Consider the following 22112-nt stretch of genomic DNA (forward strand, 5'->3'; position numbering starts at 1 on the left):
AGTTTGTGCAAGGAGATCTCTCACACACAGAAAAAACATTATAAACAATGTCATCACAGAGTTACTAAAGTGATTCACTGGAACATCAGTAAAAATATTATTTGCCAACAGAAAAAAATAGTGAAAAAGTTGCCAAAAATGAGCAGGCCAAAATACTGTGGGTCTTCTAATACAAACAGATAAGATATTGGCGCATAATACACCAGATGTAACAGTGGCTGAATTTTTTTTAAAAAATGTGGATAATTGATGAAGCAATACATGTTGACGGCAGGGTTAAAGAAAAAGAAATGGAAAAGATGACAAAATACTAAGATGTGAAAATGGAAGTCAAGAGATTAAGGCACAAACTTTGGATGGCACTTGAATCATCTACATATTGATAAAATCTCCTCCTATCAATTACAAAAGGCCACATTGCTTGGATCCGCATATATACTATGCCGATACATTACCACATCCTAGGTTCTTGGAAAGAACCCGATGCCTGTGATGAGCAACACCGGCTGAAGATAGGGCAGCTATGATTTCATATAATAGCAATGACATCCTTCACCTACCTCAACCACACAATAGATCTGGGTGAAAAATTATAGTTGCCAAATTGTGGTTCCAGTTTAGAATATCTGATGACCACATTCTGGCTGCTTTTCTAATTCTGCTTCCCTCTAATTTTTATTTCTTCTCATCCAAGACTAAACAGCTTTGTAACAACTACTACAAAATTAAAACTCTTCCTACTATCTATCTGGGAAAATTTAACTATTTTGCAGATCTGACGAATGAAGCGTCTATTGGAACGTTTCTTTGTAGGAGAAGAAACTATTTATTCTCAAAGTAGGCAAGAATAGTCTCTTCTTTGGCTTTTATTGTAAGTTGGAAAGTGGTGATGGTTGGTGGGGAAATGGTGCTTCTCAGAGATGAAAGCTGAGTCAAGTATATGGGGATAAGTCCATTTGACCCAGTCATGAGACTAAGGGACACAGGCAGCCAAATCCTATGCAGGGGGAGGGGACATGCTGATGGAGGTGGTGTGAGGCTGTGCTGGTGCATTTGCCTCCTATGCTGGTGTAAGGGGCACCCTGCTGGTGGAGAGAGCAGAGGCACTGGTGGCCAAGTGCCCCTCAGCTCTGTGGCAAAACCAGGAAGTACCACAGCCAGGGAGGAACTCTGGCATCTGATTGGAAGCTGATGTGGGGGAGTGGGCTGGAGCATTTCCAGGAGTGGAGGTGACATTAGTCAGCTTCTGCCTGGCTTTTAGGGCTGGGAACCCAGGCCCTTGGAATTATGCCACCCCAAAGGGTGGTGTAACTCCATTTAGTCCTGTGGAGAGATTTCAGGTGGCTGGGTTTTTTTTTTAACTGCCTCCCCACACCACCTGAAAACCCTCTGTGGGGTGACATAGCAATGGCGCTGTCCCCTGTCACTGGGGACATTCAGATTGAGCTGAATGTCCAGACTTTTCAAGTCCTTGTCCACAGTCCCACAGCTCTGTGCTGGTGCTGAATTGGTGAATGGATTGAGGAAGGGGAATCAGGGTCAGGTCTGCAGGCCTCCCTCCTAATCTTGTACATAATCCATCCCAGTGCTCGTATAGAAAAATGTTACATCAACTATACACACAATCTCTCTCTCTCTCTCTCTCTTTGTAATATAGCTTATAGAGTGTTCTCTCTCTCTCTTTGTAATATAGCTTATAGAGTGTGAGCTTTGCACACGTCTCTGCACAGATAAGATCTTTAATGTGTGGAAATCAGAGTTGGGTCAGCAAATGCAATCCCCATTCCATGTCTTTACATCTGTAAACAGATGAAATGCTTGAAGAACAGCTTGTGTTGGCTAGTCAGGTGAATAAGCTCTCAGGATTTCTCTCAGTGTGCCCTTTGTCATCAGAGGACAAACTAAGATAATACCCAAGAGGCCGTCAACTGACCTTAGTGGTGTTTCAGGTAATTAACTACATAGGTCTGCAGTAGAAGAGCAAGATCGGAGTCCAGTAGCACCTTAAAGATAAACAAGTGGTGATTGTGTGTGTGTGTGAATCTGAGCTGGTTATAATGTATAAAACCTGGTTTCAATGTGGCATATCCCCTTTAAAACTGTATTTGAGTTAGACAGCAAATGGAGACAAAGGCATGACAAATACTGCATCCCTAAGCAGAGTTGAAGAGCCACGGGGGAACTCTGATCTGGAGATTCCTCACTCCTCCACATGAAGCCTGCAGGGTAATCTTGGGTCAGTCCCAATTCTTTCAGAACTCTCTCAGCCCACGTGGAAGTAGGCAACAGCAAAGTGACCCAAACATCTTTTGCCTTTAAAGCTCTGCAATGGCGCTAGCCTGCAGTTCCTCACTTCTAAAACCATCGACTCCAATAGGCTTATAAGAGAGTAAATAACTCTGCTTAATATTGCACTATGAAATAGGCCGTTGAACTGGGTGTGTAACCTACTGTTTTGGGAGCAGGGGGAGGTATAAGAGAGAGGGAAGAGGATTTCCAATTGACAGCCCACTTCTCCCCCTCATCAACTGCAGCCAGAAAGGAGACTGGGAGACCAGAGAGCACCCAGACACTTTGCAATCACGCTTAGAGCCAGATCTGACAGACAACTTCCATCCTCAGCACCTTTATTATAATATTTTGAGCAATATTTACCCTGGTTTTGGATTACTGCAAGCTGTCCGAGGAGTCAAACAATGCACCCAGTCGGCATCTATGTGGGAACAAATCAATCCTTAACTCAGCCCACGTTTTTTATTCTGTCTGCACTGTTCCTGCAGCAAAGACAACCCACCCTTCAGCATCTCGCAGCTGCTAGCCAGCCAAACTACCGAAGCAGAGACTCCCCACCCGCGCAGGATCAAATGCATAGACGTTGCTGACTCTCTCTCTCTGTGTCTGGCTGGCAAAAATAGGCGTGGGCAGGGCAGGGGCTTGGAAGCAGGCGGCAAGTGGTTTACAAGACTGCGGCTATTTTTTTCCTGGCGGCTGGGGAGCCCATGCAAACCGATGTCCATCAATCCCAGGGGTTGCCGCACCCGCTCGAAGCTGCGCAGCGAGAGGACGACCCCGGGGAGGACGTGGCCACCAAATACACTTTGCGATTACCCCAGGCGAAAAGACACCGCGGGGCGGAGGGACTTGCAGCCTCCGTGGCCGAGAGATGGAGGGAAGCCCCGCCCCGCGAACCACACTGCAGCCTCCCCCCCCACCCCCAAACGGTGGCAGGAGCGGCCACCGAGAGTGAATCTGAGTGGCTCCTTCATTGCGCCACTTTACATGTTACCGCTCCGCTCGCTTCCCATTGCACGCCGGCCGGGCCTTATTTGCATACCACGGTCGGCTGCAGCCAATCGGGCTCTGAGCAAGGTGGCCCGCTCGATGGAAGGCATGGGCGTGGCCGGCCGCGCATGCGCCGCCGGAGCTTCCTTGTGCCCGGGCTTTGATTGCTGTGTAGATTCTCGCTGCCTCGTTCCTCCCCGCTCTCTTGCCTGGAGACTGGGTTGGGTTTGGAGCAGAGGGAAGGAAAGGCGACGCACGGGAATCGCGCTTTTTCTCCAGCCCTGCTTTTTAAAATTTTTTGTAGCCAGTAGTCTTTGCACGCTCGTTATTATTTTTGCTCCCTTAGAAAAAAATAGCCTTCACATTTAGTGGCTTAAAACAAACCCGTGCAGCTAGTGGCTTTGAAAGCATTTTTTTTTTAAAAGAAAGCCGCCTTTTTTAATTTGCTGCAAAGAGCAGAATCCAGAAAGCAGTTTTGGTTCGCGAGGGAGCTGTTTCCCGACAGTGTGGGAGAGAGATGTCTTACCAGGGGAAGAAAAATATTCCACGCATAACGGTGAGTTTCCAGAACGCTTGCAAATAATGCAGCCGCGGGTGGGGGGGGGGGGGGGCGGCGGATGGGGGGGATCAAGCCCTTTGTGTGGGAAGTGAACGGGGGCGGATGGGGGTGGGGGAGCGTGCACGCAGGCTGTGGCCATCGGCAGAACAATCGCGCCAAGGTTGCGTTTGATAAACCCGCGATTTAAAAAAAAAATCACAAAAGCAAGCGCCAGCACCGTTGCAGGAGGCGGAACAATGGTCGCCTTGAAGTCGCGCCAGCGGCTGCGCTTCTGAAGTCTCCCTCTTTCCCTGGGTGGTGTTTGCGGCCGGGAAGATGCTTTGCTGGCTGCCTCGGCTCTTGTCAGATTTAAGAGGCGATGCTGGCAGAACAGCCGAGGCAGCCAGCGCGATCCGGCGAGGAGGTTGCATAAGCCCCGGCTGCTGCCTTGCAGATCGGCGCTGCTTAAGCAGCCCCTGCTCTTTTGTGGGCAGCCGTGTGCCTGCCTGGGCGTGCTGCGCCAGGGGGATGGGCTTCTCTTAAGAGATGGAGGGCAGGTGGGATGGGGGGAGCGGACCCCCACCGCGCGAGCCGCGTTTGCACGGAAACCTCTGGGCAGCAGGCACAACGCGCGTGGGGAGCGTTGCTCCATCCCCCCCCCCTCTGCCTCCATGGGCGTGTGAAGTAGAAGGGGTGGGGGGAGTGAAGGGTTTGGCTGGGTTGTTGATCCCCCCCCCTTTCTGGTGCTATGGCGCCTCTTTTTCCCACCCCTTTTACTCATACAAAGAAAGCTTTGGTAGCGGGGCAGCAAGTGACACGGGTTTTCTTCCAGGAGGCAATGGCGCAGCTCAGGCGAGAAGAGCAGATGTGGGCTCCTCCATCTTCTGTCTCCTTCCCCCAGTCAGAGGGGGGAAAAGATTATGTTTAGAAGCGCAGAAATGATCATTTATTGGTACACAAGACCCCTGCTCTACACCCCCCTTCTTTCTTCCAGCCCTGTTCAGACACAATAGCGTTTATTTCTTTTCTGAAAGGATTTGTCTTGCCATTCAGAATTTCCCCTCTCTGTCCCTGCAGGGAATCCTAAGGGAAGAGAAAGGGAACAGTTACATAAAGTCTCACGTCTATTATTGAGGGATTGGACTGCCGTAGACACATTCGCAGACACAGAGTTTGCTCCATTTACCAGCATGTTGGAGCTGGTGCCGTAGATCTTCTTAGGAAATGCTATTTGCTATATTCCTGTTGTTTGCCCTGCAGCATCCTCACTTTCATTTCCTTTACCTATATGGCAGTGAGACACGCCCAGGGTTCATCTGTCATTGTGAGCCTCTTGTGGAATATTCAGAAGGAGAATGCTGCCTCTTCCTGAATAGATGTTTAGGAAGCCTTAGAAATGGCTAGCGTAGAGTGCTATCTTGATACAGGCTGGTTTATTTCACGAATTGGCAAAGCATGTAAAATAAAACAGGAGTCCATGGATGTCTTCAAGATTAATGGAAGTTTATCTTTGAAGGTGCTGCTGGATTCCTGTTTTATTTTGCTGCTACAGACTAACGCTGCTACCCATCTGGTATACTATGTGGGATCTCTCTAATTTAGCGTTTTTCCCAGCCATTCCAGTTTGGGAGTCATTAAAAATGTGGATGGCAAAGCTTTGCAAAATGTTGGTCTGTAGCTGGTTGGCAGTAATGCTGTCCTTCAGTCATATGATGTGTGGTGTATTAATTTCTAACGCCCCCCTTTTCTTAAAAAAAAAAGAATACTGCGTATGCATGGCTAGTAGCATTCTGAGACAAAGGGGGAGGAGAGTGGACTGGATGAGAATGCTAGTAGGTTAGAAAACATGCTACAGGGTTAATGGTGTTACAACAATAGAAATAAATAAAGCTTGTGGTTTAGCGCATTTGCTAAGTTTGCCAGTAGCAACATTTCCCAGACTAACAAACAACAGAATCAGGGAATTGTAAAGCCAGGATGGAGGCTGCAGCTGATCTTGTCCAGTAGCCTTCAACCTTTTACTGCTGTTTGCTTCATGTGGGTGTGCTTGCAATTTTGTATACATATTTTCCTTGACAGTATTTTGTTTGGATTAGTTGGTCTTTTTGTCTCTCTCTCTCTCTCTTAACTTATCCGTTTTCCTGCCTGTCTCTTGGTTGTTTTCCAAAATATGATACTGGCTCTGTAGATGCAACCTGCTTTTTTAAAAAGTCACCATTTAGTTGCAGGATACAATCTAGCAGCTGAAAACCAGTGATGGAGACCTGAAATGTTACCAGTTTTACTGTACTAGTACCAGCTAGCAGAGCAATCCTGCATGGAGTTAAGTAATGCTAAACCCATTTACTTGAATGGATTTACAAGGATGTAACTCTGTTTAGAATTGCCCTGTAGCCCTCATAATTCAAAATAGTAGCCTATGTCCAGGACACTGCAGAGATGTCAGCTCTCAGAGGTGTCTGTAGCATAAGCTTTTTAAATAGTATTTACTTGGAAGTCAGTTCAAGGGGGCTTCTGCAGAAGTGTGCTGGAGATTGCAACTTTAGTAAAGCAAATCTGGACAGCTCATCTGCTTGAACTGTATCTTATTCTGTAATCCTAATTTGTTGTGAATCAAGTCTCAAATATGAGACACAGCCTATATAGAGACCCAATTTATAAGCAGTTTTGTCAGCCTCTGACTTCTGTATGGCCTGCCATACAGGGTTGTTGTAATACCCCTTGAAGGGGGATTCCAGTTTGCATCTACAGCGCTATGGTGTCCTACTTTTTACTTAGTAAGAGCCCCATCTGGAAGAGTGTTGGTGACGAAAGGGCTTTGGGGAACAGCACAGCGCTGTGGCAGGTTCTTTACCCTCTCAGAGCACTTACCCCCAGCAAAGGAGGAAGGCTACTGCTCCCCAGCTCCATGTTGGTGAAACCTGGAAGTCTGGGTCACCGTGGTGCTGTGCTGGCATCTTAATTGGACCCTAGAGTGAGGAAGGGTGAGTGGGCTAGGGCATTCCTGGGGGCGGAGCCGACATTAGTGCCTCCCAGAGTTGGGGTGATGCAAGTCCTTTGAGCCCTATGGAGAGCTTTCCAGGAGCGGGGATTTTATTTGCATTTTTTTTTGCTCTCCGTGCTGCCAAAAGGCCCTTTGGGAAGCAACAGAGCGGCATCCCACCACTGAGGGCTGTGGATGCGGCTGCCCATTATAATTGTGCTGAAGTGACAGGCAGGAGGGTCGCCTGATCTTCCAGCATAGTCCTGCCATTTAGTCTTCTTGTTCATTCCCAGGATTGCCACATTTTTTATCACATCTCCACTCTGACATAGTGACTTAGAGAATGAACTGTGATCTAGGTGGTCCCTTGTTCAAATCTCCCATTTGCAAAGCATCCTGAGTACAACTTTATAGATTTGCTGCATAGTAAAGGAAGGATTTGGAACACCAGTGGCACTATATAAATGTGAAGTATTTGCTATGCAGTATTGATGACAATGTGGCTGGGGTAATGTTTCAATGAGCCACCCACTTGGGCCACCAACTATGAGCCACCAACGATGATGCTCATCTTATGCATCATGGGCAGGGAGTTGGCATCCCATTTGGAGTCGGCACCAGTTCCATAGTGAAGATCTGTACAAGATTGGGATCTAACTTCGTTTTAAGACTGAAGCAGTCATTACGTTAGTCATAAGCATTTTATATGGGATAGTGATTGTGGACTGGAAATTATGGAGGAGCTGTGGCACAGCTATAGAGCACCGAGTTTGCATGCAGGAGGGCCCAGGTTCAACCCTGTGCATTCTAATTAAGAGAAACAGGCAGTAGATTTTGATTCTGGAGAGCTGGAGACTCTAGCAAGAACAGAGGACGCTGACTGGGTGAACGGTCTGAATTTGTATAATGGAGCTTTTTGTGGAATGCCAGAGAAAAGGGTGATTTCAGCCTTTTTTTCTTTCCAGGTGGTTCTTCCACCCTTTCGCGTCTTCTTCACAAATGCTGACAACTATGATGCTTTCATACTGAGTCTAAATAAATGGCATTAGGTGCAGTGTGCCTTTGTAATTGATATTTAGCTGCTTATATTATTGGGAAGCTGCTAGAATGAGCTCTTCACTAGCTAGTCTCTTTTAAAATGGTTCTGATATAACTATCAGTACAATCCTGAATTGGGGATGGGGGGGTAGTTGCATTGCAGCTATAACACAGCCATGCTGCCTCCAAAGAGGCTTTCTGCATCAGGGACAGAAAGCTGAACGCGACGCTCCCCCTTCATCTGTAAAAGCGGCCTATGCAACTCAATAGGCTGTACCATTAATTTTGCCAGAGTAAGGCTGTGCGATCAAATGGGGGCACTCCTGGACTGAAAAGGCTCAGGAAGCAGACTAAAGCTGGCCATGTCCCCAGGAATGCCCCCTTTGGCCTGGCATGGGCTCCTGTGCTGTAAGAGCACTGACACTGTGGCTTTCTAGCACTGGCAAAAGTGTGTGACTCTCTAGCGCTGGCATAAACTTGCTATCACTGGCATAAGTGCCTCTGCACTGATGTAAATATCCCTTACACTGTTTAAGTGGCATTGACGCTGGCGGGGGTCACGTGGCCTCTTGGGGGCGGGGGTCACGTGGCCTCTTGAGCAAGTTGGTTTTCTGGAGAGGTAAAGGAGTATCCTGGCTGCCACATGTGCTTCTTTTCTCATCCTTAAGGGTATTTTCATAAAGCCTTAAAAACACCTTTGGGTGGTTAATGTAAAACCTGTGCTGTCCAGAATGCTAATTTGCAGTATAAATGCCTGTCTTTTGTATTTTCTTCCTTAGTAAAAACAAATGTTAATGTCGCAAGATGCAGACTAGAAGATGTTTCAATTCTTAGGTATGACAGTATCTAAAGGTCGGTGCTAACTATAAAGTGATATTAAAACATGCAAAGTGTTTTGCATGAATTCAAACCAGCCACTCCTTGCCAGTCAACAATATCATTTTTTGTCACTGATTGCCACTGTCTACAAAGGGACCACTTTGCACTATGAACTGCCACTGTGGTATAGCAGTGAGAATTTTGGTGCATCAGAGTAGGAAAATCTGGCTGAATTGGGTATTTGCTGCTGCTTGGGTATTTTTGGTTTTGTATTGTAAGCAGCCTTGAGCCATGGGGAAAGGCCGAGTAGAAAATATTTAAAATGAATCAGTACATTTAGATTTGAGGTTCACTTGGGTGATCTTGGACTGGTCTCTAAGCCTAGCTTGGATTAGAGGGATTTTATGAAGTCAAATGGAAGAAGGAAGAACTTTGAGCTCTTGGATCAAAGGTTGAGGTAGAAATAGCCTTCAAATATGGAGCCCAACTGGGACTAAGGTCCAGCCCCTACAGTTAATTAAATGTTAAGGTTCACCCTTGTGCTACAGATATGAGGACTTCAGGTATATGTCTTCCCTATACTATCTTATGGATAGACCCAAGAGTTCATACCTGTAGCTCCCCTCCCCCACCAGTGTTTCTGGGTGGCTGCTGAGCCTGACTGAGAGGTTAGTGTCCTCTGCCATTTTCTCAGTCATACAGAATCAGTCAGTAGGCACAGCTGAAATTCCTGATCTTTCAGGGATCTTTGGCTTGGTTGTGGCCTTGTGCTCCTGAAACAACTTGTTGTTAATCAGGGTCCTGCATGCTTGAGATGAGGTGGAGTTTGAGGTCAGGAAGGGAGACTTTGAGGGCTTGGCATCTCTTATTTTAAGGATTAAGCAATGCTTCAATCTCTAGATTGAAAGTTGTGTCTGAGATTTTAGTTCTAAAGTTATTTTTATCACCCTACTGCAAGCAGCCTTACGAATCTCAATTTTGACCTGTTTTAAAAAGATGTGTTTCCTGAGGGATGTTCATCCCTCTTGCATATTAATCTGCAAGAACCACAGAAGTGTAGTGGCTATAATGTTGGGCTGGGGCCAGGCACTTTCTTTCAGCCTAGCCTGCCTTGCAGGGCGGGTGAATGTTGGATATGTTCTACTTCTGGACCATTGGTCTAGCTCAGGGGTAGGGAACCTGCGGCTCTCCAGATGTTCAGGAACTACAATTCCCATCAGCCTCTGTCAGCATGGCCAATTGGCCATGCTGATAGGGGCTGATGGGAATTGTAGTTCCTGAACATCTGGAGAGCCACAGTTTCCCTACCCCTGGTCTAGCTAGTTCAGTATCATTTGCTCTCACTGGCTTTCCCCAGTATAAAGAAGTTTGAACATTTTGCATGCAAAGCTTGTGCTCTGTCACTAAGACATGACCCTTCCCGAGAAGCGGAATCCCATCTCCTTTTCATAAATCCCTGTTAATAGCAATCTTGGAAATGGTTTAATATTTCTTTGCAGTTTGAGTTTGGTCAGTGTCTGGATGGAAGACCTAATGTTCCATATGGAAGAAAGGGGATTCTAAATGTAATGCGTAAAAGGCCCATTATGCATGGAACACTTTCTTTGGGGTTCTTCTCAGTGGCTTGTAGTGGGGGGGGGGGGTCTCCTCACATTTCTCTGTTTACACATGAGGAGGCATTCCCTCCTAGCCATTCAGCTTTTCTGCAGAGAACTCTCCTGGGCCTGGTGATATATCAACATGGTTCCCTTAACACCACCCATCAACTAATTCTTAAAGGCACAGATCATGTTACACTTGGTAGTTGCTGGCTTAGCCCTTTTAAACTGCGCTTATATCAATATTGATGTTATTGCACTTATATTGACATTCTATCCCTTTCCAAAAATTATCCCCACTCAATGAAAGAGGCAAAGCAATTCCCTGGACCACATAGAATCATAAAGCTGGAAAAGACCACCAGGACCATCAAGTCCAACTTCCTTCCATGCAGGAACACACAATCAAAGCACTCCCAACATATGTTCTGAAGAAGAGGACCATGTCTTAGAACTGATGTTCTCCCCACCCCTCCACCTGTACACACACACTTCCTGCTGCTACTGGAGGACAGAGAGGCTTGTTATTTCCAAACTCTCTCTGTTATTGTATTGATGTCTTGATATATCAACATGAGAATTAGAAGTCAGTATGTTTCGGTGAAGCCAGTGTTAGCAAGCTTCTTTTTTGTGACTTGAAGGAGCCAGCAACATGGAAGGGAGTGGGTTCAAGGGAAAAGGCATGGATGGCAGTGCAAGGGAGGGGGAAGTCTGGTTGTGGGCGGAGAGAAGATGTCTGTGGTAAAGTTGTGCTCACTAGTAAATCTGTCCTGCTCTGGCAGTGAAGCAAATTAAAATTGTGTTAGAAGTGGTTTTGCTTGCCGTGGTGAGAATGGAAAGTGAAAGCGGGGCTCAAGGAAATAATGACCATTCAAGAGATCTTGCCACAATGAATATTTGCCCCCTTCACAGCAGACACCTTGTACATAATCGGCCAAAATGTGCTTTCCCCATCATGAGACAGTTTATAGTAACTGCAAAAGAAACACTTTTTCCTTTACTCATTCCTGCTCAATTATTGCTATGAAGACAGTTTGATGGCTGGTTTGCTATAGAAATTTCAGTTTTTTCTTCTACCTGAACATTTTCATCTGAGTGAAATACCTTACATTTTGAAGCCTCCGCTTAACAAGTGAATGTGGATTTATTTGTGTTGGAAGATCCATAAAATAGGTGGAGAAAGTATCCACCGAATTGGAAGTGTACTAGAATTGGGCGGAAAGGACTTGTTTGTGTTGCGAATCCCATGGCAACAGACTTCTGGTTAGTTTCCCTGACTGCAGTTGCCTCCAAATAAGCCAAGTGGTGACTTGAACCTTCTGTGGGTTTCTTTTAGGAAGTTTGGTCTACAAACTTGTTTAAAAATAATCCTTTATGGAAGGCTGTTAGCTTGCCTCATTGACAGTGGTGTTTGCAGCTTATCCATGGCTGATTCTTTGAACGGTTATAGCTTGTTAAAAACCAGGTCAATAAATGACATAGAATGAATATTCCTATTTTAAGAAGCAGAGAATGTGCCTTATTTCTACTTTATTGACAGTTAAGATGATGAAAGGCGTCTGCCTTCATTTCTGAAGTACCATTTCATCTTTCCAGTTGAAAGTACTGTGCTTGATTTGTTTATGTGGAACACCCTGTGAATAATTCAGAGTTTTTTTTTCCTTTCCGCCTCCTCTTTTTAATCTGGCACTGCACACTGTCAGCTTCCTCGCATGGTAATTATGTATTGTGTGATGTTCTCTTTGTTTCAGAGTGATCGCCTTTTGATCAAGGGTGGTAAAATAGTTAATGATGACCAGTCTTTCTATGCAGACATTTACATGGAAGATGGGTTGATAAAGTAAGTACCTTTGGCATTTGTTTTTATAAAGGGGTGGGATGTGGGGAATGCAAAAAATTATCAAACACCTTGCAAAAGATATCTCAGCTTGCATAGCAAGGATAATGTCCCCCCACCCCCACAACTTGATATCTGGAGCTTATTTTTTTAAAACAGTGGAGAAATGAAAAAGAAAATAAGTTTTAACATTTGTGATTCTATTCACACTTGTAAATGCTATAGAGTTTAGCAGTGTAGTATAAACATGCATAGAATCATACTGTAAATGCTGATAAATTTATTTAGGGGTTTGTTACCGGGACCTTTCTGGCAGCCCAGGGAAGCCACCTCCTTAAGATGGTTAAGGATGCCTGTTTGTTCTACTCTCAGATTACTTCCCATGGAATGAGTGGTTGGGAATGATAATGAATGAAGTTTTGTGTTCCTTTTCCTGATTGTCTCTTGTACGCTCTTGATGCTGTTTGCAGAATATCCCTATCAATAAGGCAGTCAATAAATTGGCTAATCAGGCTGACAGAATTGCATCCTGATCTTCTGTTACGCATGATGAGATCTTTACATTAAAAGAGATAGTAAGTAACCAGCGGGAAGACCAGAACACCCGCAAGCATTTTGAGTAAGTGCTGGTCATGATCAAAACACATTCCTCGAGAATTGCAGGCAGAAATTTTTGAGGTTTGGCTACCAACTGGATATTTTTCCAATAGCTGGGAAAGCCCCAACAGTGACTTCGCCTTACGGTGCTCCTTTCACAGAGGGCTTGAGATGCTGTCTCTTTAAAAAATAATGATCTCATCAAAGTTTTCTGCAAAACCAACCACTTGACCTGCACCATCCTGGCCTACCTTTGTTTGTGGAGAAAGGAATTAATTTGCATACATTCTGCACATGTGTAAAAACAACGAATTGTCTCTCTTAAAAAAATAAGTATTGTATATACCAAAAGAAAATAATGACTCTTTATCAAAACTGCACCTATGGAAAATACACAAAATGAGAAACAAAATAGTAATTTCAGAGTAACATGAGAGAGAAAGATCTCCAATGTCACTTCTAGTGCCCCTTTGTCTGTTTTCTTTCCAAGGGCCAAATTAAACAACATCCTAGAACTCCATGGTTAGAATTCCAGATGTGTGATTTGACCATTTTTTAACAAAAGAAGCCATCAGGCGATCAGTATGAGAACAGAGAATGACTTTTTAACTCTTCTCCCCCTTGTACTAATCCCCAGTTCAAATAAGAACATAAGAACAAGCCAGCTGGATCAGACCAGAGTCCATCTAGTCCAGCTCTCTGCTACTCGCAGTGGCCCACCAGGTGCCTTTGGGAGCTCACATGCAGGATGTGAAAGCAATGGCCTTCTGCGGCTGTTGCTCCCGATCACCTGGTCTGTTAAGGCATTTGCAATCTCAGATCAAGAGGATCAAGATTGGTAGCCATAAATCGACTTCTCCATAAATCTGTCCAAGCCCCTTTAAAGCTATCCAGGTTAGTGGCCATCACCACCTCCTGTGGCAGCATATTCCAAACACCAATCACACGTTGCGTGAAGAAGTGTTTCCTTTTATTAGTCCTAATTCTTCCCCCCAGCATTTTCAATTAATGCCCCCTAGTTCTAGTATTGTGAAAAAGAGAGAAAATTTCTCTCTGTCAACATTTTCTACCCCATGCATAATTTTATAGACTTCAATCATATCCCCCCTCAGCCGTCTCCTCTCCAAACTAAAGAGTCCCACTGGACTAAATGCCTCCCACTGGACTTGTAAAACCCTTGTAAATAAAAAGGGGGCTAGGGACCTTTTCTTGATCCAGCCCAGTCTTCTCCTGTCTCTGTGGCCTATCTAATGTTCTAATCCTGAAACTCCAGGGTCATGCATGTGGCCTCATAAGTTTGGAAGTTATTGGGGCCAACTTGCTGACAGAAGAACACTTCCTATGTAGACTGTGTGCAAACAGAAAATCTCTACTGGCCATTTGTGCACCAGAAAAGGAGCTGCCACTGTTGCCCCATCCTCTGCCTAAATGCAATTGCCAACTCTTGAACACAGTGCCTATAGTTGGGGGTAGTGTTCACATCTATGCTTCCTCCCTTGTAATCAGGAGTGATAGACAACCAGGGCTTGTGATCAAGAGGCAGAGCTTATATGCGTACTTTTAATTGGTCGAAACCCTGTTCATGAGTTTGTGATTGCATGTAGATGGAGGTTAGGTCCAGCCTGTTGTTCTTGCTGCTCTCTGTGCACTTTGATTCAGAGCATGTTAAGGGTGGGTTGTAAGAGGGCTACTTGAAACACAAACCAACGCATGGTGTAGCATGGCCTAGATGCTGATGCATTATCAGAACCCCACTCTATTTACCAACCTGAATCAGTGAGGAAATAGTGTTATTCTGTGCCTCTTCACCTATTTTTCCCCTCTTCAAACTCTTTGGGGTTATTAAAAACATTCTGGGGAAATAAATCATTGGGGTGCGATCACCCTTCAGCTAGTCTGAACTAGCTCTTAATGAAGCCCTTACATTCTAAGCTGGAGACTTTGACCCCACACTCAACCAGTTTAAGTCAGTTGGATAGCTCCCCCTCTCCCCATATTGTGCACTGGAGTTAAACTTGGAGTCCATTCTTTTCAGTTCATGCTTTCTGTTATATTAAGAGGTATGGTTTCCTAGGGCTAACATTCTTCAGGGAAGGGAAAGAACAGATGAAAGTTGCACCTGGATTGGTGCCTGACTTGGCTACACATTCAACACATCTGTTCTTTAACTCAGAATTCGAAGTTGGAGGAGTTGGCAGCAGGCTTGTAATTGATTGTAATTTGCTATGGACAGTTTCCATGTTTTAGCACTGTCTTAAAATATGAGCTACCTTTGGTCCTCAGCTGTGATTTGGCAGCAAACATAGGCACAGGCACAGTTTTGTGTATGTGGGATGTACGGTTCCATATAGAACAGATCTAAACTCTGATGTTTGCAGAGCAGTTAGAGGTAATACCAGAATGACAGACAGCTCTAAAGCTTGCCTTAGAAGAAATCACAGCCATGTACATTTTAGGTTGCTATAATCATTTTCTCACTTTACTGCTCAAATCCCAAATGATTCCACCATACTTTCAGACCATTTTTCAGAGAACAACCAAAAGAATTCAGTGAACGATCTCTTCAGTTCCATAATTTGGGCTTCTAGTCTGGTTCTGCAGTGCTACATGGAGACATATGGCAAATGATAGGTTAAGAAACAATAGATTCTTTCATTGTAAGTTGCCTCGAGGAGGACTGTGGAGAGGCAGCATGGAAGTCTGCTAAATGATTCATTCAGCATGCACTTCTATAACAGTGGTAGGCATTCTTTTCTGGCCAAATACCTGCTCCCTTCTGCTGCAACGGTGGAGCAGCAGTGTTGGCAGTGTCTTGGTTGTTTGGACAGAGTTTGGCCATGGTTGCCAAGCAAAATGGTCTGTTGTGCCACTGCTGGCATGTGTCCTTGGGGTTGTCTATCCCTGGTCTAGAATATGGGATTCCACAACATTGCATTATGTTGTGATTTTCCATAGTTCATAGCCAGTTAGACAGATCTGTGTTTGTGTTTATGTTGTCATGGAGACCAGCATGGCCACTGGGTGTCTTCCATGATGAGAATACCAGTTCTTGAGGCATGAGGTGGGAAAGAGTTGATTACATGCCACTGTTCTGTCCTTTTCAGAGGGATGAAATTGAGGACTATGTCAGTTACAGCAGATGACCTCATGGTCAGGACTAATTGCTGGGAAGTTCTAGAAATATGGTTGGGGAAAAACCACATCTCATGATAAGAGGCATCCTTGGATGTGTCTTCAGCTCTGTGCATTGTGACATTTGCAACAGCCTCTGCTTGACATTTATCCCTCAGGCAAATTGGAGAGAACCTCATTGTACCTGGAGGAGTGAAAACTATTGAAGCTCATGGAAGGATGGTGATCCCAGGAGGCATTGATGTCCACACTCGCTTCCAGATGCCTGACCAGGGGATAACCTCTGCAGATGACTTCTTCCAAGGAACGAAAGCTGCTGTGGCTGGAGGAACCACCATGATCAGTAAGACCTATCTATCCAATCTAAGAGTATAGACCAAAATATATATAGGCTTGTAAATAGAAGGGAAGAGGTCTGGTGGCTTCTCAGACTGGTAAAGATTTGAGTTTGAGTTGCCTTTTAAAATGCTAAAGGTTCCAAGCAGAAAATATAAGCCTCAGGGCTCTGAGACTGTGGATACTTTTCACTGAGGTGGTCAGCTTGTGTTTGGAATGTTCCAGTCCAGGTGATACATGGGAGCTCAATTTATGGAATGTTTCCATCTTAAATATTTAAGAACAGCATTATTTCATACTGAAATCCTTCCAATTCAGAAAAGAAGCAGGGCTTAGATGCTTTCCCTTGACATTCACGTTTTTGGAAGAAGTAAATTTTTATGGAGAAAGAGGATTTGGTTAGTTGACCCTTTACCTCAGTTTGAAGTGGAACAATCCAGATGTGAGTTGATTATCTCAGAGAGATTGATCTGTGATCACTCTAAAGAGCTCCTCCCCCCCCCCGTTTCAGATTGCTGTAATATCTAAGGTGGGGGGCTAATGGTAGAAGAAAAGAGGTGCTCTTTAGTGGACCCCATGCCATTTTCCCTCGAAAACTCCCCTCACAGTATTAAGAACATAAGAACATAAGAACTAGCCTTCTGGATCAGACCAGAGTCCATCTAGTCCAGCACTCTGCTACTCGCAGTGGCCCACCAGGTGCCTTTGGGAGCTCATGTGCAGGATGTGAAAGCAATGGCCTTCTGCTGCTGCTGCTCCTGAGCATCTGGTCTGCTAAGGCATTTGCAATCTGAGATCAAGGAGGATCAAGATTGGTAGCCATAGGTCGACTTCTCCATAAATCTGTCCAAACCCTTTTTAAAGCTATCCGGGGGGGGGGGGGAAATACCCATTGGGGGGAAATAGCAACTTGTAGGTGGCAATATTTGGAAGAAAATGGGAATATGTGGGAGATGGGAATGATAGTGGAACTGTTTTAAATCTTATTATACTTCACAAGTATTTCAGGAGGACTGTAAATACTTTTACTTCAGGTTTTTTTTTAATACTAGGGAAGGATTTGAGTGAGAGAAGGCAACTGAGGAGCAAGGGGCAAGGTGCTGAGGAGAAATGGGAAGGCAGGGAATGAAACTATGTAGATAATGCCTGTTCCTGCTGGGTTGATGAATATAGGAGACTGCCCTTAGTGCTTGAGCCATTAAAAGATGTTAACTTCCACCCCTGTTTCTGAAGATACCATCTCGGGATATCTTGAGAGTTTTGGGTCCAAAGATGGGGGAGAAATGTTCTAAATAAATTTAACTGATTCTACTTGAATTTACTTCCAGGCAGGCTTACATGAGATCGGCATCTTGCTTCCCTAAAGGTGAAGCTTTGAGACCTCGACTGAAATAAAATCTCTTTTTTTCCCCGAAAAAGGCTGGTCTGAAGGCTTGTCTGTGTACTGAGTGTCAGACTTGCCTGGACTTGGAGCCTTGGCCATAGCTTCTGTGCTGTGAAGAGATTGGGTGTTGCACCAGAGAGAAATTACGCCGGGGAGTGCTTTACTACAGCTGATGTTCACACTTGTTCCATAAAGAAAAAGCAGCCTGCTGGTGGGTTTTCAGGGAGGAGAGCAAGCTTGAAGCACCTTTCATTTCACTAATTCTGACCTACAAATGGTACCTGTTCCCCCCACTTCATAGCTGAGAAGCGGCAGCTCAGTGTCCTGACCCATATTTGCTGCTTAATGCTTAAGGGTGTCTTCAGACTTCAATCTTGGCTCTTTAATATGCCTTCAAATCATATCAAGGGCATAGAAGTGGAGATTGAACATGATTTCTCGAAATGTGTCATTTGGCATCTCTGTTTTGGCAGTGATCCATGCTCCTTTTGAAGTTCGGGCAGTAACATGAGGTGCCAGGGGAAAGTGTGCACATTCTGTTTAGAACATAGGAATAAATGTTTGTACTGTTTAAGTGGAGCAATAGGAAGAATAAGATGAATCAGATCTGCATGAGTTCAAAAGTTTGAAAGGTTTGCCTAAGTCTGACTGTTTGCTACTTAGCTAAATGATAGCATTCTTGTAACAACAAAACTGCCTCTTCCTCGGTGAGTCGCCATTGTTTCCCAAAATAGAAGGAAGAAGTTGCAGAAATGTTCTAAAAAATGTATTTTAAGCATTCTAGGTTTTTTTTTTAAATTGCAGTCTAGCATTAAAATCTTAGTGCTGTCAGTTTTGTTATTGGCCCTCTTTTCTGACTATGCTTCTAATCAGGAGGTGTCTAGAAGCTATACTCTCTTGTACAGAATTTGCTTTTCTGAACAGTACACACAGTCAGAATAATTTCAGTTCCCTTTTGATGGATACATTCTAAAATGTGGTCATGGAATACAGAACTGTAAATAAACCGTCTAGAAGTTCTGTGTCTCATGTTGTCTTTTTTGTTCCTGAAGTTTGTAAATATTTCTAAAATTATCAGTTATTAAAAGCTGACCATTGCAGACTGACTTGGGGGTATGCATTTTGTTTAATAAGACAGTTGTTTAAACAACTGCTTAAACCCCCTTTATTTTCTGCGGTCTGAACATAAGAAGTCTGGTGTGAAGTCTGATCTGAACTCCCTTTCTAGCCCAAATTATGCAATATCTCTCCAATATTTCATCCTCTGTTTTTTCCATGGGTTAATAATATCAGGGGTCCCCAGTCTTTCAGCACCTTTGGAATTCAGATACAGAGAAGTGGACCCATCTTAGACTGGCTGCTGCAGGATGTGTAGCCATCCACAAAATGGCAGCCACAGAAGGTCGTGCTTACCACAAAATGTCAGGTAATAGGGTCCAGCTGTTAGCCCATCTGCTTATCAGATTCAAATCAATCAATAGCTCCAAAGACTTAAAATATAAATATTTACTTGAGTGATATCAGAAAGGAAACAAACAAAAATAAACAACTTCAATACAACAAATTTCTAAGGAAATATGAATAAAATACAAACAATCATTATCTCACTAACAATAGTTTCCCCCAGACATTGGAACTTACCCAGCAGTCTTTCTTTCCTGTTGTAAAAAGCAGGAAGCAGCAATACAGCTTATTGGCTGTTTGTCCCATCAAGAATCCAAAAGATCTCCTGCCAGGAAAGGACCCAGTCCCACGGCCTCTTGGAAGCCCAACTCTAAAGTCCGGTGGTTCCTCTCCTATCTGGTATGAGGTCCAGACTGGAAAGAGCAAAGACTAAACTGGAACTTCTGCTTTTATAGAGATTTTCGCATTCATCATCATCAGCTGATATACAATAAGATCATGGTAAACCAATGCTCTATCATTCTAGATCAGGGGTAGGGAACCTGCGGCTCTCCAGATGTTCAGGAACTACAATTCCCATCAGCCCCTACCAGCATGGCCAATTGGCCATGCTGACAGAGGCTGATGGGAATTGTAGTTCCTGAACATCTGGAGAGCCGCAGGTTCCCTACCCCTGTTCTAGATAACTCTAGGTCATTTGGCTAACAAACAAAAGTCACAGGAACTACCATATTAGGAAATCACATAAACTTAGAATATCTTTGAAGAATATGGTGTCATTCTTGTAGGCAAACCCATACCCCCTATAATAACCTCTGCACTGAAAGACAAAACGTCAAGTCATATCGTTATAAAACTCAATTAAATGCTGTTAATTGGCATATTGACTTTCTTATACAAAAAACATTTCTGAACATAACTAAACATTTCTGAACTTCTCAATCTAGAGAACAAAGTCCAGACTTTTCATTCTGTCTTTTCTCAGACAGTTACATTTAAAACATTTCTCCCTTTTACTTATAAAGCTATATTTACGCAAAACACAAGGCACTTAATATATTTTCTCTGAATGCTATTTCTGCTATTATATCAAAGCTAATTCTAACAGTAACATTTGAGCAAGAAGCTCTGCTTAACAGTTTGCCTTTTAAAATGAACATATTGTTTAAAATATTTTATTGCATATGTACAGTTAATATGATAATGGTTTCCAGTTACTAGTGCTCCTGCAGATCCCACAGTTGGGGGAAAAAGCTAATGTGTGAAGTCATGCAAAAAAACTTCTATGCAGTTGGAATTCCATCATAAAATGAGTTCATAGGCTAGATCCATATGTTAGCACTTTGTTCGGAGTGACATTGTGGTTTCCAGGTATGCGGATATGCAAATGATTGTATCTGGGTTATTGCCAGAATGTTGCAAGTTGTGTATGTTTTTGCAGAATCCAGGACTAATTATGGGCAATGGGTAAACATATGCAGATGCACATCAGCTTATATTTTCCTCCATTGTCATACATTTATGGAGGCAGCTGTATTTATGTACAAATAATACACATATACAAATAATACGCATATACAAATAATTAGATTTCTAATTGTGCATTTTTATTTAACACATGAGTAAAATATCCTGATTTTATTGTTTTTCTGGATACAGGTTTTTCAAACATTTTTTAAGACAGGACTTGGAGGCTAGTCCCTTTCAACACAATGTTTATGATTCCCTTTGATCTTGACAGTTCAAACTGATAAATCTATTCTTTTTCACTGTGTCTTACATCCTCAAGTGAAATAATTGGTTGATTTTCTCTGTGTTGAATTTCATGGCCCTCTCCTTTATTAGACTTCAGAGCAATTAAAATCACTGCAAACGAGAGCGCTTTCTAGTACAGCCACTGGGGAGTTGGCTACCTTTTGAACTTGACTGCGTTAGCCCAATACCATAGCGAATACATTCTGCATTTTTAAAGTACCTTTGTGGTGCTGTAAAGATACAGGGAGAATAATGAAACACGAAGCAGGAAGAAAATTCTGCGGTAGAAAAAGTAGCTGAATGTATGTTGAAAGGATCTTAACATGAGAAGATGAATGAGGTGAAAACAGAACGTGTTAATAATTTTTGGGGAAAGTACTTAAACATGAGGACTCATTTAGCAGTCATTTAAATGAGTATTATTCAAATAGACATCCACAGATGGAACTACCTGTTAGGCAATAAGTCACTGCAGGGACTACAATGGAGAATTAAGATCTGGAAGATAATTTCTATTTCCAATTTCTATTTAGTCATGACATTTGCTGGATGACTTTGAGTTTATAATATTCCCCCTCAGCCGAATCTACCTGAATGGGTTGTTATGAGGATATAATGGGAATTTGAGATCAATGTCCTGACGGTCTTGCAGGAATGTTAGGGTTAAAAATTAGATTTGCTTGATAGATGTCACCTGCAGTTCTGTGACTGGATTTTGGGAAGGCATTTTTTTTCTTTTCCTAAATGCAATGTCAAAAAGCATTTAAAGTGGAAGACTATGAAATGTAGTGGTTGCAGTGTTGGATTAGGAGACCTGGTTTCAAACCCCCACAATGTTGTAAAGGGTACATCATAACTTTGGCACGGCTACATTGTGGAAACCTAACCTACCTCAAGGTGTTGTTCGGAAGATACAGTAACCACCAAAGTGGGAACAATTGTGAACACCACGTTGAGCTCATTCGAGGAAGGGCTAATAAATGAGATTGGGGCAGGAGGAAAGGGGGTATATCTTTCCCACTTCACTATTTATTCTGCATGGGTACTTGTGCCCCCCCCCCCATGCAAATACGAGTTGTTGAGAAGGTCACAAGTGTGTGTGTGTGTGTATCTGTGGGATAAAGCCTTTCTCACTGTGGCTGCAATTGAGATTCCCTCCCTTGGCCTTTATCTGCATTTAAAAAGCGGTGGACCATTTGGATATAATGATTCTTCCTTCATGGTGTGTCAAGTGTGACTTTTAGGGACTCTGGTAACATAGCTAACATGAAGCCGACAAAGCCAAATTGTTTTCTGTCATGATTCCTGCCTCATCCAAATTCTTCCAGTGTTGTTTCTTCTAGCTGGTGTAATTTTGTGTATCACAATAAGACAGGGATTCTGGTGGGGGCTCTTGATAGATGAAAGTA

At 43.6% G+C, this 22112-nt stretch overlaps 1 protein-coding gene across 4 annotated transcripts in view; it reads left to right on the top strand.

Moving 5' to 3' along the window:
- DPYSL2 (dihydropyrimidinase like 2) overlaps nucleotides 1-22112 on the top strand; it is a 77322-nt gene that overhangs the window by 16966 nt on the left and 38244 nt on the right. For 2 of the 4 annotated variants that reach the window (XM_048512212.1, XM_048512213.1), the window contains exons 2-3: nucleotides 12010-12098; nucleotides 15983-16167. In XM_048512212.1, the coding sequence (XP_048368169.1) occupies nucleotides 12010-12098; nucleotides 15983-16167 (274 nt within the window). Of the gene's footprint in view, nucleotides 1-3429; nucleotides 3839-12009; nucleotides 12099-15982; nucleotides 16168-22112 lie in introns of those variants that run through there. The other 2 variants (XM_048512215.1, XM_048512216.1) reach the window with 2 other exon arrangements.

Source organism: Sphaerodactylus townsendi, linkage group LG12 (assembly GCF_021028975.2).
Source record: "Sphaerodactylus townsendi isolate TG3544 linkage group LG12, MPM_Stown_v2.3, whole genome shotgun sequence".
Classification (NCBI taxonomy): domain Eukaryota; kingdom Metazoa; phylum Chordata; class Lepidosauria; order Squamata; family Sphaerodactylidae; genus Sphaerodactylus; species Sphaerodactylus townsendi.